General features: G+C 43.7%; 1 protein-coding gene across 2 annotated transcripts in view; it reads right to left on the bottom strand.

The window, feature by feature from the left end:
• Nucleotides 1–19,533, bottom strand: part of LOC136286443 (sodium/potassium/calcium exchanger 3-like) — a 191,912-nt gene that overhangs the window by 89,841 nt on the left and 82,538 nt on the right. The window contains exons 15-16 of one of the 2 annotated variants that reach the window (XM_066178026.1): nucleotides 11,228–11,293; nucleotides 1,958–10,250 (exon numbers count right to left, since the gene is read on the bottom strand). The exons of the other annotated variant lie outside the window; for it this stretch is intronic. Of the exons in view, the coding sequence (XP_066034123.1) occupies nucleotides 10,101–10,250; nucleotides 11,228–11,293 (216 nt within the window). The 3' untranslated portion in view covers nucleotides 1,958–10,100. Of the gene's footprint in view, nucleotides 1–1,957; nucleotides 10,251–11,227; nucleotides 11,294–19,533 lie in introns of those variants that run through there. 2 annotated transcript variants of the gene reach the window in all.

The following is a 19,533-nucleotide window of genomic DNA, read 5'->3' as shown; positions in this document are numbered from 1 at the left end:
CCTCACACAAATACTGCCTGATAGCAGGGATTCTCGGCTTTACAAGGGGGGACAGTGAAGTCTATCACACTGCTCCTCAAGGGAACACTAACTAAAATTTATCCCTAAATCTTCAATGCACTGCAAAGTTCACTGCACACTAGTGAACTCTCAGGTACACAGACTGCGACTGGCACACCTGTGCAGCCTGGGTAAGAGTTAGAGACGTTGGGTTAAGCATCTCTCTCCCTTCTCTCTCAGAAAGGGACAAAGTACTTCTCACATTTCCTGACCAAAGACTAAGGGATGTAAAGATCAAGTAGCACCCAGGAAAATCTTCATGTAAATGTGACTCCTGTGAATCTCACCAGTATCTGAATTACAGACAACTTTTTGTGATGCCGTACTGTTTTCGCTTGAACTTGCTCTCCAGTGGTGCTGTATGATTAGAGATTCCTACTTTGTGTCCTTTGTTTCTGGCACCCATTTCAAAAAAAACATTGTTTCAGAACCAAGTTACTACACAAACATCTTGCTTAGGCTTCTTTCAAATACCTGTTGTGGTTCAATCTCTGTGCTTGCTCACTTCACCAATAAGCAATTTCACGAGGCAGTTTCAGGATACAGAAATGCATGTTACGCTCAGAGGTCCTGACTCAGCAGTGAGAAACATGAGAGAAATATGTGGTTCCTGAGAACTAAGGATGATATAACGGTTTTGTTTGAAACCAGGCAGAAACACCAATTCGTGTAATGGTTTTACGTTCACCAAAATTCTGTTTGCCAAATTTAGTGTAGTGGTTTGAGTATCTTCCAAAACTCTGCTGTGAGATAGGATCATGAGAAGTTGCAAAGCAGGCTCAAACTTAAAGGGTACAAAGACAGATTTATTAACACACACTAAAAAAAGAAAATGAGAATCAAAATGAAACTTTTAAAACTCTCCTCCCTCCCCCAACTTCTTTCCCCTCTCACAGACAATGTATAAAGACAAACTCTGAACTCTAGGTCAGTACCATTTACAAAACAATCCCCCACCAGTCCTTTTAGAGAGAGAAGTCTCTCCTAATTTGTTGAGGTAACTCTCCACAAGAAAAACAGTCTGCTTGTGGCTTTTAACTTTCGCAACAGCAGCCGCCCAGGGGAAAATCTGCAGTTGTGGACCTCCCATATCACATAGCCTTTCCCGTGACTACATATGGGCCGTGGACTCATGCGTACTAGGGTGTCATTTTAAAAGTGAACAGTTCAAACACAAAGGATTCCTTCATCTCATGGGACAGAGATCTCTTTTCACCTCTTCACTGATGCAGAGGACTTCTTATCTCATCTCTCTCTGTTCAAACATCTCATGGGATCACAAAGATCACAGCTACTAATTCAATATTCACTCAGTCAATCACAAATACCTTTGCTCAAATCCACAAATCTGAACAATCATTTTCCTCAATTCACACTGTCCACGATTTAAAGGGATATTCTAGCATATTCATATTCCAGTCTGTTACCACAACTCATTGGAGATTTTCAGCGTAGGACCAAGGCAACTTGTCAACTCCTCCACCTAAGGGGTCACTCTTCTTCACTGACTTCGATATCTTCATATTGTCCCCTTACAGGTCTCCCATTTGACCTTTTCTCTCACTTAGAGAAGGGTTAGGGCTTTGGAAGTTTCATCTGTGCAAGAAAAAAGTTACTATCTTGCCCAGGGCCTGCAGCGGTCACATGATCTCTGCCGGACAGCAGCCTCTCAGGCCGAGGGATCCAGAGCGGCCGCGCTTCTCCCCCTCCTGCTCTCTGCCTGGGAGTCCCCGGAGTGGGAGGGGGGCTTCCTGCCCACTCCCGGTCTGATGGGGTAGGCCCGGCCCAGCCGGCGGCAAAAGCGCAGCCCAGCCGGGCCGGGCGTAGGCAACGGGAGAGGCCTGCGACGGAGCAGGACCAGCCCTGCCGAGCCTAGAGCTGCTATCAGGGGCTCGGCAGACATCTCCCTCGGGCTAGCGAAGGGCGGGGGGGAGGGGCTTTCAAGTTAGCTAGATGTTAAACTGCAGCCTCCCCTCCCCCTCGCTGGCAGCTGCGGGCGGGCCCAGGGGCCCGGCCAGGCCGCCAGGCCGCGGGGGGCCACACAGCGGAGCGGGATCGACCCTGTTACCTGTTCCAAGGCAGGAAGAAAAAGGAATTTTGCTAGCATTCCCCTGATTTTTAAGCCTATGTGACCCAGAGGTGTATACCTATATTTAATTGGCCAATCCGGCCGTCAATCTCAAAGCCAGCCACCAACTGGTCTTGTACCATCCATGCTAAACCAACACATATGAACAACTCAGCTGAGCTCAATGTTTGACAGAATACAGGGGTTCACTCTATGCAAAACGTGAACATTATACAAACCTTCATGAAAGATGGAGGCTGTACTTTGTGCAATCAGCCTTTATCTTCCTTTTTTTTTCTCTTTCCTGATCTAAAATTCCCCCAAGTCTTTAAAAGCAGGCAAAGTCCCCTCCAGTTCATAGTCTATAAAAGGACTCAACTGTTCCACTGTTGTTGCTGTTGTATTTTCCCCCCACAGTATCCCCACTGACAGCGATGATGTGATCGATATTCTTCTGACTGGAGATCTGCTGACCCCCCTGAAACCAAACCAGTATGGTGGAAATAGGGGAGCATTGTGTTTGTGCGTGGCGGGACTGTTTTTACTGCTGAATTTCAAGGTGGGAGGTCCTTACCTGCTATAAATGGGAAAAACCCTGTCATAAACCTGGGACAATAACTGTTGGCTTCCCCTGAGCATTTGCTGGCACGTGACACCTGGTTTAGGGGGATCTTCACATTTAACCAGAGCCAATCACTTACTGTTGAAAAGAACTGGGGAAAACAAGCTAAAGGAAGATTACTTCCTTAATGAAAAGGGGGAACCAAAAAACCTCTAAAAATAATAATTTAAAAAATCTACTTGTGGGTAGCTTATGAAATATGAATTTTGGTTATTGCAAATGGTACCTTATGATAGTGATGTATTACAAGTATTAAAAGTACAAGGAGTATTTACTATTTACATATTTCTGCCCTTATAGATCAGCTGCAGAAGCATCTTTGGATCTCTCAGCATTTCTCAACTTCTCTACTAACCAAAGTTACAAGAACCAGTTGAGAAGGTCTCACTCCTTTTTGTGGCCACTTAAAACGATGGAACGATGCTTTAAATAGCTTAGTCTGCTTGGCCCCTGATCCAGGGAAACCTGGCATTAGCTTTAGGAAGGGACCAAAATTAGGTTCCTAAATCTTCTGCCAGCATGGGGAAATGTTTTCTTGAACCAGAGGCTCAGCACTCTGTGTTTGATAAATAAATAAATAAATAAATAAATAAAATGCATAAATACTGCAGTGCAGAATATTCTGACCTCCTCAATGTCTTGCATGCGCTCTTTTTTTTTCTCCCCAAAACTGACTCTATATTCAGCAACAGAACTGGAATTTCAAATGACTAACAATAATTAGAAATATTATTGAATGTACACAGATGTATTAGATAGGCAACTGCCATGCACCACTCACAATAACTTGCCAAAACAAATGAAAACTTTGCTTGAGTTTATAAATAGGTATGTATAAGACTGTCTTAAATACTCATACACTTATAGCATCTTAGCACTTGCCATGATAATTTATTCGTATGCAGAAACAGCTGCTTACCACAGGGCTTCAATTTAACAACAGTTAACACATATACTTTACTAGGTAAAGTGTATATAGATGTATAAATATTATATTTTGCTTGAATACAAACCTATGTTCATACATTTAAAAAAAACCCACTAAATATATGCCAATGAATTATATGAACTTGTGACCGAGTCCCTCAATAAAACTTCTATAGTATAATCTGGCTTCACAAAGTGTAAAGGGCTCAGGTCAGATCTAGAATCCCTTATTTACATCAATTACACTTATTGTATAATGCATGTCTTTGCACAGGGTGCAAAATTCCCTTGAGGGAGTCTCTGAAAACACATCAGAAGTGTCCCCACATCTGTGCAGTGCCTGATTATCCCAGTGGCTTGGGGCACTTTCCAGGCAGGCAGCTTGTGCTGTTTGGAGTCAGGTGCTTGAAGGCTGATGTGCCAAGCAAGGATCTCCTTGCATTTTCTCCCATCAGCTTAATGGATGAAAATCTGCACACTATTTGTGCTAGCCCAATGCATTATTTCTGTGTTACAGAAAGTAGGACATGGGTCAGCCTTCAAAGCCAGAAGGATACAGTTTATGAGAAAGTGGAAGCAAAATTCTGAATCCTGGCAACACAAGAAGCAAGATAAAATACGGAAGCAAAGTAGGTGACTGCTGGGTGGACAGGAATGTCTGTCCCTGGGAGAGATTTCACGGAACGTCCCAGCATTTATAAAGGCTCCATCCAAAGTCCTCCTGTGACACAGCATCTGCTACCCAACATCTGCCTCTATGAATGTAAAGAGAACGGAGCCCTTGCTCCCTCCCCTGCTCAGCCAAAAGCAACCTTGACCAGAGCTAAGACTTGGTCCTCAGGGAAACACATGCCCCTGCTCTGAAAAAGGAGCAAGTGTAATCCCTGGCTGGCAGCAGTAACCTGTAGCCAAGGGGCCTGTGCCCCAGCAGCCCACTCCACTCCTGACAGGACAAAATGTTCAGCAGCAGGCATCACTCCTCCAGGAACCCAAGGTCTTGCTTTGCTTTCCAAGGCAAGGCACACCAATAGAAAACCTCAGCAACAAATGCTCAGCACTGGAGCAGATCTGTAACCACTACAAACATCCTCACAGGGTCAGGCATACAGTGGTGTGTTTTTCCTCAGCTGGCAATAAAAACGTTATGTTGAATTGCTGCTGTAAAATTATCATGTTTACTTTTACCACTATTCAAATCCTACCTGGCAGACAAAGACTACACTGACATGATTTCTGTCAGGTTGTTCTGGTGTGGAGGGTTTCAAACTCGTTCTGCAAGTCTACTTGAAAAACAGAAATCTATCTAAAAAATACCACAATAATGTCATTTTTGCTACATAAATATGTTTAAAAATATGTTGCTTTAAACAATTCATGCTTTTTTTACATGCTTTCCTGAAATTAGGTGCTCCTACTCAAACTTGGATAACTTGGCCTAGATGTCAGACTGTTTGAGGCCAGCAAATAATTGATTTCATAGCCAATTTACATCCGCAGGGCACAATGAAACAGACTGCCATTTCTTACCCTATTGCTTTCCCAGAAATACAGTGAACTTCTCCAAAAGGCAGGGATCCAGTCCTCACCAGAGCTTGATTCTGCAGATTCAGCTAGACAAGTGCAAACAGTTTGGGCAGAAGTAGATGCTTTTTGGAACTGTGCTTCAGATTTGAGGCCACTAAGTGCTAACAGAGTATTCATGTCAATTCCCTTAAAGGAGCTTAGACTTATTAATTAACAGTCATTTATCTATTCAGGTAAGAAAATAAAAAGGCCACTCACCCAAAAAAATGCAGTGTCCCCATCCTTTCCAGGACTTACTGCTGCAAACACATGACTGACCCTACAACAGTCGTAGGGGTTCTGCCCCTAATTTCACAAAGGTCAGATTTCACTCAAGTCCCTGAATACTGAAAACTCTCTTCCTGAAACTAAGCCTTGCATTCTGCTTGGCACATCCATTCAGCATACTCAGACTCTGCAACTCCTTAAATCTGAAGTGGCTGAGGTCTTTTAAATATTCAAACTTCCACTGCCTTCCTTAAAACCATGGCTTTCAACTGATTCAGTTAAAGTTGTATCAACCTAAAAGGGACATCCTTACCAGGATTTAGGTCTCTTTTAGACTAACTTGCAGTGACTGCTGATCAAATGAAACTTTGAAAGTACAAGGCAGAATTAAATTCAGGCAAGCATGGTCCACTGAGATTGATTTTTAAAATATATTTTTAAAGAGAAGCTCCGGTGGTGTAACTTTGAAATAGACAAACCTCGCACTATTGCATCGCTGTGAACTTTATTGAAAGGATTAGGGTTTCCAAAAAATCTTAATATAAGAAACATTTGTCAATCAGCAGAAAGCTATGGTTTTCTTAGAAGTTATTCAACAATACTGAATGTATATTATATCTCATTAGTACCAATTGAAAAAGACATATAAAAGTCTCTGTTCTGACAGCAGGGTATTAAATGTTACCTTCAGGTTGCTCCACCTGCCTTGAACATTGTTTTTTCTAAAACTTGACTGCCATTCTACCTGATTTGTTTTGTCAAGAAAAAAAACCCAGTCCTGCACCTTGTTCTCCACAAGCACCACTATGACAAATCCAAAGCTAATCAATTGATTTAAGTGACACAGCTGAGGACAGAGAGCTGGAAACTAAGCAAGCAAGTGGCATCACAGCAAAACCAACAAATTATGCAAGTGAAAATCTCCCAGCACGCATTTCATATTGGTGTTCCTACCACAGAAAAAGTCTATTAAAAAGAGCAGCACATGAAAAACAAAAGTAAAAAAAAAAAGGGGGGGAATAAAAAGGCGAATAAAAAATTCACTTTTGGTAGGGACAAAAGCAGTTTTCCTAGCACATCTTAAGACCATCTCTTATCATACCCTCTCCTATCATTCTGCCTTTGAACCACTGTCAAAGGAAGGCCATCCACATCAAGCAGATCTGAAGCCAGCCAAGGATCACATATTTAAGTCAAAGTCAGAACTGCAGCGAAGCCTCTCCATGGAGAAAAAAGCTCTTTAGTCTCCCTTTGAAATACTCATTGAAGATCATCTGAAATTGCTAGGAATGGAAACAAAAACAGTTGACTGGTCCAAGAACCAGAGCAGCCTCAGACGCAAAGGTGACCCTTGCTTTCAGAAGATGAAAACTGCAAATGAATCACAGTCATGCTAAAAATACCCAACACAAGCCAGCTCCCCCAGTGGCTCCCTGCAGCCCTTTGGCCCCGGGCCTCAGAGCCCCTCAGCTCCCTCCTTCCCCCTCAAGCAGCCACCCCCAGGCCTAGTGGCTGTGCCAGCCCAGCTGGCTCCTGAGGCCCTGCATCTGGTGATGGCTCGAAGCTTACACAGCCAAGGCCACAGCAGAGCCTCCCATGGGGACACTGAAACCAGGCACTGGCTGTCGTTCAGAGTCTGACCTCAGGAGGGGAGAACCCCGTGGGAGGAGGGAACTCCTGGGAGACTCAGTCCTCTGCAAGGCGCAGTAAAGCTCTGAGTATACCCTGCATCGGAGTAGAACTGTCCACGCCACTTCTGGAGACAGCGTACAGAAAGGATGCCAAAAATTGCCGTTTTTTTTCCTCTGGGGCCTTCTACAGAGGCCATGACTGTGCTAACAAATGTGAGGGGTGAGCTCTTTCCTGGTACACTCAGTTGGTCTGCTCCATTTCAAACCAGGCCCAGACCTGATGATTTAGCTGCAAATCATCAGCACATCTGGCAGGCAGCATTGCTCTAGGATGTGCTTATCAAGCACAGGTAACGTCAGTTCAAGGTACCTTTTGTTTCTGCTTACAACAAGCCGCTTGCAGAAAATTCTGGCAACACACACAAGTATCAAGGCAAGGTATTTCAGGTTTTACACACAACACAAAATTACAATTACTACAGTATTTAATGCACACCAGTAGGAAAAGTTCCTCAAAAATACTTGTGCAGTTTTTGTGCCATGGGATAGGTAACGGCTATTTCGCAGAAATAGATCCAACTGGCTCCATTGGAGCAGCAGTATAAATATTCAAAATAGAAGAAATAATAGGCCCTGATATGAAACTTCTTTTCTTCCTTCCCCTTATCAGCAAGGACACACTCTGCTTAGGAGCAACTGCATCTCACTATGAAATGGAACTGCGTGTTTGTGGGGTGGGTTTAATGACACATGCCACACTGTTGCAAACATCATTTGAGTTAAGGAAGTATTTTAGGCATTTTAGTGGTTGTTATTATTCATCTCATTAACAACAACAACAAAAGAAACAAAAACCCAACAAGAGGAAGGTACAGTGGGCTTCCTAACATAATAGGATGCCCTGTGGGCACAGGTACGAGAAGGCTGCTCAAACCTTGGCTGCAAAGCTCAACAAGTAGCAACACAATTGCTTTCCAGGATGAAAACTGGTGATGCAGGCAGGTAATCCACTCTCTCTGCTGTCTGACTCGGGACCCTTCCATCTTCTTGCCAGGGATCCACCAGCACACACTGTTTCCTGAGCGAGGCCAGCAGGATAGGGCTCTTTCCACAGGACTTCGCTGCTACATACAGTGCAAGAGCTGCCAGTGCCTCCACGTGTTTGGTGTAACAAACAAAGAAAACCAGCTGCTGAGCTGAAGGGAAACCACAGGGTGCAAATATTTTCATTTACAACATCTTGCCCAAAGAAAATCAGATTGAAAAAATCAATTCCGAAAGTGCAAATGAAATAAAAATTGGCTTTTCGTCTGTGAACAGAAGGTGGCTCTCTTCTTTTTTCTTTTAAAGTGGAGCTCTTTCTTTTCCTGCTATAATTTAGGGTTTGGTGTTTCAGGATTTTTCCTTTCTTTCTGTTATTTAGGGTTTGCTGTACCTTTACTATTATTTGCCACTGTTTGTACCATAGACAAAAACATCCATCTAGCTGGTAGCCTCTTAATACATTTCATACCAGAACATATACAAGAGGAAAAAACATACAAAATAGATCAGAAGTGATCAGTGCTTAAAGTAAATACAAGAGCCACAGTGGCAAGAATCCACAGTATCAATGCATACAAATGCAGTGATGGTGTTTCTCAGGGGTGGAATCTGCCTGCATATTAATACAGAATTATACAAAATCTAGCAGGGGTATTGGAACAAGGAATAGCTAAACTTTCATAATAACTTAAGATCTATGAGCAAGTCTCCATTGAAGATATTCCACATTTCAAAATGTGCCATCTCCATCTGTGCCTTCCTCCCTCCCATACGGAGGGGTGATGAATCCACACGATCTGTTATCAGGTAAGTTCAACTGCTTAAGATGACAAATATCTGGCCAGGTCCAGTGTATTTTTTAAAGAATGGCAAATTATGACTTCAGCAACTATGTCTGTGCAAAATATGCCTCTTTCCTCTTAAAGAAACCAGTGTTTGTAACTCATTTAGAAAAGTTTTCACATATACTTCTGTCCTTCTCAGAATGAGTAAGACATGAACTATTGAATCCCCCCAAAACAGGAAATCTGATGATGCAGAGAAAGTTCTGACCCTCCATTTCCATGTGCAGACCATTAAAAATCAGGACACCTCCTCAGTAGCCCTCCTGGGCTGGCAATCAAACTACTGCTTGGAAATAACAAACATCCTAGTAATAAACTCCAACACTCATAGTAAAATGATAGCAGTGTTTACCCTTTGAATCCACATTTAGCTTGCATTCTTTAACAAACCTGTACGAGGTTAACTATTTATAGTAAAATATCATCAGTTTTTTCCTTGACAATCTTCTTTTATCCATTCTTATGCTGAGTACCTTGAATTGCATTTCCATTTTACACTGCTCTGTGGCCTTTGGATTGTTACAGCACTCAGAAGGAGAAGATGCAAGAGAGGATGCTGATCTCTGGCAAGTAAAAAAAAAGAACAAAAACAATACCCCCCACCCCCAAACGAACAAAAAAACCTGCAAACCCAAAACTAAAAGCTAAAAACAAACAAAAAACACTCCCCACAACCAAAAAAAAAAAATTCCCATTATTCTCCCTGAAAGTCAATCTCCATATGACGTACCCTCTTCTGCACTGTAGCAATAGTCTTAAGTCATAAATTAATTAGTCTTCCATCAAATAACTTAAAAAAAGAAGGATTTGTAGCAGACCAGTTTTGACTGGCTTAGTGCCAGTTAGCAGCCAGTTCATCTTGAGTCTCAGTCACATTGTTCAAAAACTGAGCTAGGAAATCACATGGATGTTGAAAAAAACTCTTCACATCAACGAAGGATTGTTTCGGGTTGTGAGGGCCAGGGAGAAGGCAAACCTAGATGGGCCACGGGTCTGAACAGTGAACAGGATATAGGTCATGACTTGGAGGTACACTGCATCCAGGAGATGCCAGCTGTGGCTTGTATTGCACAGGTAAAACGGAAGCTCCTCCCGACAGTCTGCTACCTGTGTTAGTGATCTCTGCACATTGGCAAGTTCACAAAAGTGAAAACATTGAATTCTGTCATGATGGAGAAACACAGGAAGATGCCGTAAAGGGAAAGGCACACACATCCTAGCTTCTTATCCAGTTTCCATTTGTTCATGTGGACACCAAAAACCTACAATAAACACAGAGTAAGCCACCACAGCAGGAACATTTTGAATGAAGTGGTAAATCCCCTCCTCAGCTATAGGAGCCGAAAGAGGGCTGTCCCCTTACTGATGATGATTAGTTGGAAGCAATCACAAACTTCACTAAGTGAGCTGAAAACCACAGCTCAAGTAAATCAGAGCAGCAGTCACAGAAGCCACCCTGACTTACATCACCTCACCTTAGGTTTCTGCAGTGATTTTTATTTTGGCAAGAACAATCCCATTTAATTCAATCAGAAATGGATTTAAATGCCAGGTTCCATTTTTTTTTAAACTCAAAATACTTTATGTGCTCCTCTGCATCTCAATCTAGAACCACACAGTCTGAGACTGCTTGACTTTGCATAGTTCGCTCCCACCAAAGATTGAGGTCTTGTGTTGTCATCATGTATGTGGGAACTGTGGGTATTGTCTTGGTGTGCATTGTGCAAGACACCCCCCAATCTCAAGATTTGGAAGACGTCACATCATTCGTCTTCTTTCATTTCTGGGAAAGGTCAGGGAACACCAAGTAACTGATTTCAACAGAAACGTTGTCAGGCACTGGTTTTTTTGGACTGCGCTATATTTCAGAAAGACCCTAGAGAGGGCCAAGCAACCTGCTCAGCATTTTGTCTGCTTGTCTCACAGGACAATGGATCTCATCATGTATCAAGGGACCTGCTTCAGCTCTAGCATAGAAATACCAAATGATCACAAATGACTCTCCCAGGCTCCTCCCATAGAAAACACACAGGCAGGAGTGCCATCCCATGGGAGTGACAGCTCCTGCGAAGAGCCGGATCAAGGCCTTAGGAAGCTTCCAACAGCAGGGAGCACCCCTATCCTGTAACAACAGATTTTGCATCCACTATTTCAGCTGGAGGTGAGAAAGGAACAGTTGAAGAAAATGTCTATAAAAATCCCTCTTTTGGAAAAGAAGAACAAAAGACTATATACATACTGTGACAAAAACTGATGCCAGCAGGAGACCAACAGAATAGATAAGTCCTCTGCTGTTTAACCGAATCTGTAAAAGAAGGAAGTTTATCAAACTATATCACAATTTCAAACAATATTCCTCTCTGCTTATATTTCCATAATCCTAAACTGCTGGGATGCTAAACAGTGGCTTGCAAGTGTAAACGCCAAGTCAGTCCATTACATCGCAGGTAACTTTGCCTACTCCCTGTTTTGCCAAAGAAAGACTGTTATTAGAGGAGCATCCTTAGGACCTGACGGCATTTCACAGAATTCCACTTCCACATGAGCTTTGCCATCCCTTGTACTATTATATCATGACATTTTCTAGCTCCTATATGAACCCTGTAAGATCAAACAGGGGAAAGGAAATTTTGCATTCAGTCACCAATTAATGCTTCACAGTGGGGGATAATAAACAAGGCCAAGCACAAGCACCTGATTTTCCCCTACTCTCCCCTTATTTCTTCCCTACTCTTACTCCTCTTGGTGAAGGGAACAAGTCAGTAATCTCAAAACCAGAGCCTCAGGTGCTGAAAAATTGTCTGTACCAATGCATAATGGCACACTAACACAGGCTGGACCTGATTTAGCACTGAGGCAGAGCAGACAAGGAGATAACTTACTGCCTACAGGGCTGTGTACCAGGCTCATCACAGGCTCTGGTGCAGCTGTTTCCATGGCAGAACCCCAGCTACAGTCACTGTCCAAGAGAAGAACCGAGATACAGATCCACAAAGCTGGGAAGCCATTAAATGGCCACTTTTAGAGGCTTTGGGTCTAACCTAAGGAACTCACCTGCATCTTTAAGGCCCAAATACTTTTTAAAACATGATTTTTGTGAGACATAAACCTAATGTTACAAAGGAAGGCTACAGGGAGTAAAGCAATCTCTCCAATCCTGCTCCTCAGCTACGACCACACTTCTCCTTGACTTCCCATCCTTCTCTTGGGGAACTTAATCGTTATCCTTTTGGGCATTTTTACATGACCTCAAACAGCATCACCTGCAGCATTATCAGGGGACCACTCAGTGGAGTCTCTCAAGGCACTTCTCCAGGAGCTACTGTGTGGAGGGGACATCCTTCTACGGAAGGTTGGCTTCTCAGTGCTCCCATCCTTCTAGTTAGATTATAAAGAATTCAATTTGGAAGAGAAGTGGGTATTGCTAATGTGACAAACAGCACTACAATTTTAAGAATGCAGGAATGCCGATACACTTGTATCATTTTGCACCACAGCCAGGAAATCCTTTTAACCCCACTTTGCTCCTAAATCCAGAGTAATGATTTAGGTTCAATCTCCAGGGACCACTAAGGGGAGAGTCTGCCTTTAGAGTCAGAAAGGATTATCAATCCTGACACTTGGAAACTCTGAGCCTGCACTGCACTCCGCACACCCAGGATCTTCTAAGCCAATCCAAGCTGCCTGAGCTTTGGTGTTCCCTTCACACATGTTAAAATACCAGCTCACACAAACGGCACATTTTCTTCCCTTACTGATTGTTGACACCATAAAAAAGGCTACAGCCATGATGATCATTTTGTCTGAAAGGTGCTGGAAGATTTCTTTAGGATGACTGTGCTGTAAGAGTACGGATGGACAGCAGGACCATTGCACTCCTATGGCTACTACATGTTAAATACAATATTCTCATCAGACTGCTCAAAGAAATGGAGGATTTGGATTGCTTCAGAGCATGAAGACTGATTTTGGGACTGTCTGCATAACTGAAGATGTCATGATCCCACTGCTAACATAAACTTCAGAGATGGACCAGCCCAGTCTGCTTCAGTCATTCCTATGCATCCACTCCTCCTCTCTTGCTTCCACCCATCAGAATGTAACAGATAACCTGCATTTCCATTATTATAAAGTGAAAAAAGCCCTCCACTAACTCTGTGTACTAAAACTAAAATACACGTTTAAAGCCGCCTTCCCTGCTATCCCAAATGAATAGCAGCTGGCTAGGAAAGAGATACTATTTTACAATAAATTCCTGTCTGGATTTTGGTCAGGAACTTTGTTTGACCAGTGCTAATATCTGAAAAAAACTGTCAGTATAAAATGTATCAATTGGAAAGGAATCTACAGGAAAAGGAAGCAAATGAAGAAGATGGAATTATTTTAGCATCTGATTTAACCTGAAGTGCAGATGCTGCTCCTCAGTTACAACTTCATCCTCCATAAAACAGCAGAGCATTCCAAAGGCCTCTGTGTCTAATATGCTCAGGACAGTGCTTTGAAAGAGAGGTGTTTGGGGCTGCTTTCTTCAGACTGTCTGCAAGGCTCTTCCTTGGAAGTCATTTACGGAAATAAAAGATGCTATTAGGGATAATTCAAAAGCATAAAATGTATGCTAACTATTTACAGTAGCTTTACCAACGTAAGAACCACAGACATCATGCTGTTCCGATGTGGGCCAAGCAAACATGGCAACTCCATCTGCGGCGTGAGAACCAAGTTCCCCTCACAGGGTTACTGCACCAAAACACTGGAGTTTCACTCCAGGTTAACAGTTCTCATCTTGGGATTAACCATCCACATTCCTGGCCTGGTATCTAGCCCAGCTTTCATTACTGGGAAAAGCAGAGAGCTATTAACTAACCTAAATAATAAGAATGTTCCTGCCACATCTTTTAATGGGCATCTGTCTACTTCAGAAAGTGACCCTATAGAAACATGTGTGGTTTTCATACAGTGCTGCTGAGTGGTTTTGAGAAAGTAAAATCCAAACAAGGCAGAATCCCCATGGTTCATGCATGCCTTGCTCCTCTTCCTGTACTTCTCTGTTTACCTGAAGGATCCTGCCACTCTCCCATGTGCCAGAGGCTCCTGAGGTGAGCCTGGCCACTTGTGCCAGGTGAGCTATGCCTCGTGCAGGCCCCTGCCCAAGTCCTGCAAGTGCTCCCTGCAAACCAAATCCACAGGAATGTTGGTGTGCACAGGGTAACCCCACAGAACTGCAAGTCCAATTCATGTGGAATTACACCAGGCACCCATCTATGGAATGCATCTCCCAGTCATCCCAGGGCAAGTGTGCTTTGGGAACAGGCTTACATCAATGTCCACTTGTTCCAGCTATCCTTCTCTTGTTTCCTGTTTGCTTCTCAATTGTTTTATAGCCCTTTTCACATGTGGTTTCTGTCCTTTTCCGTCTCTTTTCTGCCTGCTTCATGGCAAGGAGGTGCCATGCATACATCACCTCCTGAGTCTCAGTAGAAACATCTGTAATTCTTCACACCTTTTCCAGTACTTTGAGCTCACTGGCAACATTTTTTTACTCAAACCTTTTCTTCCAGAAATTCCAGCTGTGATGTGTATCTAGTTCAGCCAAATGAGTTTCCTGACAAACCTTTTCTTTTCCTGAATTTGATGTTGGACTACCCACTGCTGTTTCACAAATTTCCCATCAGTCTACAGCTCTGAAAATACAGATTTAACTGATTCCACTTCTCTGGTAATCATCAGCCTACCCCATTTCTTATCATGACTTTTGACTATGAGCACAGAAGCCTGGAAGACACTGAATTTTGAAACAGAAGCTTAAGAAAAATGTGTCCTCAATCTGTCAAATTATGGCAGAAATCAGTTAAGCAGTCCTCTCATGGGATGAGTGGCATTTCCTGCAAGAGGCAATGGAATACATTTCCTTGGGATATGTGAAAATGTGCAAGTTCAGGGAAAACAAGGGCAGTAAAACATTCAAAACTCACAGTAAGGGAGAAGATAATTTCAGATTTGGCCAAAGACCAGAGAAAGAGTGTCAGCTTGGAGTCATCTTAATTGTAAAAGGAAAAGCCCAGTCCCCTGTTCATTTAAGAACAGGAAATGCCTCTTCCCCAAGAGACAACTGTCTGCTGAAGAAGCACTCCCTCATATTGCAAGGAGGAAAAATCAATATTCCCAAACACCCCTTTGATAACTGGCTTGTATACAGGGGCTGAAGCAAGGCAGAAGAATGCTGTTCTGGCTGATCATGCACAGAAGGCTTGCATGTTCACAGTCTCCTCTGTTAGAGTTTGAGGAGGGCCACCTTCCTGCTGCTTGTGCAGCAAATGCAAAGTGGCTGCCACCAACTCTAGCCATTCCCATGCTGCTGTGGCAACCAAGGCTGAAGCTAAACAGTGGAGGAAAAACAATGGAAATAAAAGTTAGTCTATTCTTAAGTTCTTTTCTGGCAGCTACTTAAGGGGAAACAAGGAGCTATTGCCAAAACCCACCCTGGTTTTGCTTCAGGGCCCAAATATGACAGAAATTTCCCCGGTAAGGAATTTCACAAGGGCTATGCTTTGTTTCCTGTCCCTCAGCTGAAAAAGCTGCAGGTCTTCTGTATGTCTGGGTATCCTTCTCCTTCAGTGTCTCTGCCTGGCAGTGGAAATTCAGTCTAAATCCTGCATTCCCAAGGTCTTGCCAGGAGACAGCAGTCTCAGCAAACTGGAACTTCAAACATTCATGCATTCTTGCATGTTTAAATGGGATTTCCTTCTTAAACCTGCTTTTAGACTCCTAAGAAAGTGTCCCTGTTTTGCTCTCTATCACAAAATTCACTCTGCAGAGGGTACATACCTGGAGTGCTGGATGTAGCCACTCAGGTGGATGTATCATGCAGGAGATGCAAGAGTTATGACTCCCATAATGGTAGCAGGTTTGGAAGGCACACTTTTGCTCTAGTACAGTATAATCATCCCAATAATCTCTCTGCCACGAAGCCAGGGAGCCAGCTTTGTCCTAATGTACCATTCACCCTAGTGCCTTGGAACTAAACCAGTGAAAATTAACTGGTCAGCGAGGAGCAAAGCAGTGATGCTTACCATCTCCATGCGTGCTTTGCACGCATTTGCTTTCCTCTGGATTCTGTGATGCCTAAAAATGATTGCACTGGGATTATTCCTGCTGTCTCAAGCTGCTTGTTTGTGTGGAAGGAATGTCAGGTCTCTCAGACTTCTAATGTACTGTCAAATTTTGCTGAAACTGGCTGAAGTTATCAGGCAGAGGAGAAAATTGGACTGACATGATTACAACTCCCAAATGTTGACGTGATGAAATAAACCTGGCTCTTTACCCTTAGGCTAAAATTCCTGTTCTCTAAAATACTGCTGGATGATGTCTGGTACATGCAAAAAAATATTCCAGAGGGAAGCAACTGGATGGAAGATATGGAGCAAACATCCCTCCACTCTGCATATGCCAGGTGCACTGGGGAAGGATGCTTACTGGATTAGAGAGTCAGTAACATCTCCAGGACTCGATGCTGGAAGAGAGAGAAAGTGAACTCTGCCAAAGGACTCTCAAGGTCCAGAGGGATGCTGCTTTTCCCCTAAAAGCCCTGCTGGCCTGACAGATTAGTTGTATACATAACAGAAGGCCATAGCTGCTGCAGGAGGGTGGCCAAGTGAGAAGTGGTGATGGAAGCTTCAGTGGGAAGCACAGAGGAAGGCAGAGTTAGTATCTGGACATTAATGAGTGTTCAGAAACAAGAACCCTTAAAATAATAAACATATGGTTGGGTTAAAGACTTAGCATTGTAAAAATGCCAAGGGATCCGATGTGGAAAGTTTAATCCTGAACAGATTTGCCTTTTGATGGGAAAAGGGTCAGTGGCTTGGTCCAAGCCAGGAATTCTGGATCTAACACCTGAGCTGAAGGCAAAGGCTGAGGCACTTGCAGTATAACCACATCCTAGGGGAAAATGTTTAATTTAAAGCAGGAACACAGAAGGAAAACCTCCTTCTCTAAACCAGGTGACAGATGCTTTCAAGATGCAGCCTGAGAATCATGAGATGGTTTTCCTTTCCCTGCTTGTAACAAGGAAGGAAGAATAAAATAAATACTAAGCTGAAGCATCCACTGAGAATGGGACTGGGGAAGGGGCAGTCAGAACAGAGGCACTCCATCAAAATGTGATTTAGCAACCCAGCACCAAGACATGTCTCCAGAGATTCACAGCTTATTTCTGGTTCTGCCACTCACCTACTGTGACTCCAGCATTTGTCTCTCTGACAGGTCCCCTTCTCACTCTTTTCCTGACTCATTCTGTTAGATCACAAAGTTGCCTCTTCCCCCCTCAGACACTATCCCACAGATTGAGCTTGTTTAAACAAGTCCCAGTTCCATGTGAAGCCACTTCACCAAATGACTGAGGAAGTGCCAAATGGCCGTGATCACAGGGCACCAGTCTGCCCCGCACACATGCACACACAGCATCAACAAGGGCTATTAGCTCAGAAATCATCTAGTCCTTCTGACTCACAGTGATATTCAGTGGACAACCAGGCTGGCCTGAGCCCTCAAGCCCCAGTGCAGTTAGCAGGGCCTGCTCAGGCAAGCAGCCCAAGGCTCAGCCTGACAGACCTCCAGAACTGGAGCTCCACATCTGCTGCCCATTCTGTCCTCAGTGCCAGGGACGATGGCCACACTCCTGGAATAACAACCAGCATCTTGGAGCTCTAGGCATTGTCACCAAGGTACACCTGACTCAGCTAATGCCAGCCTTTGCTGGCAACTTAGTAACTTACTTCAAAAACTAATTACTAATAACAGGGTGGTGAAGGGGGCTTGCTTTGTTTTGAAGTCCAATTACCGAAGGATTTGGAGAGAAATCCAGGAACAGCAAGTGAAAACTGAGGAAAATCTCTTTTGTTAATTGTGGGGCTGTTTCCAAGACTCCCTTTTCCAACCATGTGATCGCACTGAACAATGGACATTTTGGGTGTGCAAAACAGTAGTGATACTGTTACGTCTCCATGAAAGCCGGCTTCTGTTCAGCTACTTGCTTTCATCCTTTATCACAAAAATATAGGTGAACTACAGATAAATTGCTCATTAACGAAAGGGATTTTATTCCTGCAGCACTGCTTCTTTGTGGCACTCCTATATTCAAGAAGAGGGAAGATCTGAGGAACTAAAGGCTGGTCAGCCTGACCCTGATCCTTGGGAAAATGATGAAGCACATGATCTTGGGAACCCCCTTCTAAATACACAAAGGGCAAGACATGCAGATTTATGGAGGGGAAATCCCATTGACCCTGTCTGACAGCCTTGTGTGATGAGGGAGACTTGCTGGGTGAGGGTAGCGCAACACACATTGTTTATGTTGACTTTAGCAAGGTTTCTGGCATTCTTTCAAACATCCTTGGGGACAAAGAGAGGAAGAACAGCCTAGATAAGTGGACAGTAGAATGGCCTGATAACCAGCTGAAACACTGTGCTCCAAGCCCAGCTGGGGACCAGTCACTAGGGCCTTACCCCAAGGGTCAAGACTGCTTAGTGTCTTTTTTAATGAACTGGATGACGGGGAGAGAGCAGGCTCAGCAAGTTCACAGCCCATACAAAAGCAGGGAAGGTGGCTAATGCTCTGGACAGCTGTGCTGCCATACAGAAGGAGTTGGACAGGCTGGAAAAATGTGCAGGCAGTAAACTCATTAACATCCACAGAGGGAAGTGAAAAGCCCTGCATTTGGGAAGGAATAATTCCACATATCAGCATGGGGCTGACCAGCTGGAAAGCAGCTTGGCTAAGAAAGACCTGTTGATCCTGGTGGACACCAAGCTGAAGTCAACAATGCACCCCTGTGGCATGGAACAACAACAGCATCCAGGGCTACATCAAAAGAAGTGCTGCCAGCAGGGAGAGGAAGATGATCCTTCTCTGTTCACATCTGGAGTGCTTGGTCCAGTTTTGGGCTCCTCAATACAAGGAAGACTTCTTGGAGCAAGTCCAGTGAAGGACCACAAGGAAAATTTAAGGGATGGCAGCATCTGACAGACATACAGAGAGGCTGAAGAAACCATGACTGTTCAGCCTAGAGAAGAGAAGATTCAGGGAGATCTTAGCAATGTGCATAAATACCTGACAGGAGATGACAGAGAAGGTGCAGCCAGACTCTTCTGAGTGATATCCATTGAAAGGACAAGAGGAACTACACATTTTTAATTACAGAAATCCCAAAATAATAGAAGAATGCTTTTGACTGTTAGAGTGGCCAAATAACAAAGGAGGCTGCTGAGAGTGGCTGTGCAGACTCCACCCTTGGAGGTACTCAAGACCCAACAGAACAAGTTCCTAAGCATTCTGCTCTAACTGACCCAGCTTTGAGCAGTGAGCTGGGGACTAGACAACCTCCAGAGGTACTTGCCAGGCTCAACAGTTCTGTCATTCTCCTGCCTTTTAACTTTGCACTCACTCAGTGACTGTATTCAACAGTCTTCCCTCTGCCCTACACTGCTGTCTAAGTGGTGTCCAGGTAACAGCAATAGCCACAGCAACTTCCCTCTAGACCTGTGGCA

This window comes from Chamaea fasciata, unplaced genomic scaffold (assembly GCF_029207755.1).
Source record: "Chamaea fasciata isolate MVZ Bird 193981 ecotype frontalis unplaced genomic scaffold, bChaFas1.0.hap1 SCAF_3, whole genome shotgun sequence".
In the NCBI taxonomy this organism is placed as follows: domain Eukaryota; kingdom Metazoa; phylum Chordata; class Aves; order Passeriformes; family Sylviidae; genus Chamaea; species Chamaea fasciata.
The sequence above is the reverse complement of the archived record's forward strand: the minus strand, read 5'-3'. Positions and strand labels throughout refer to the sequence as shown.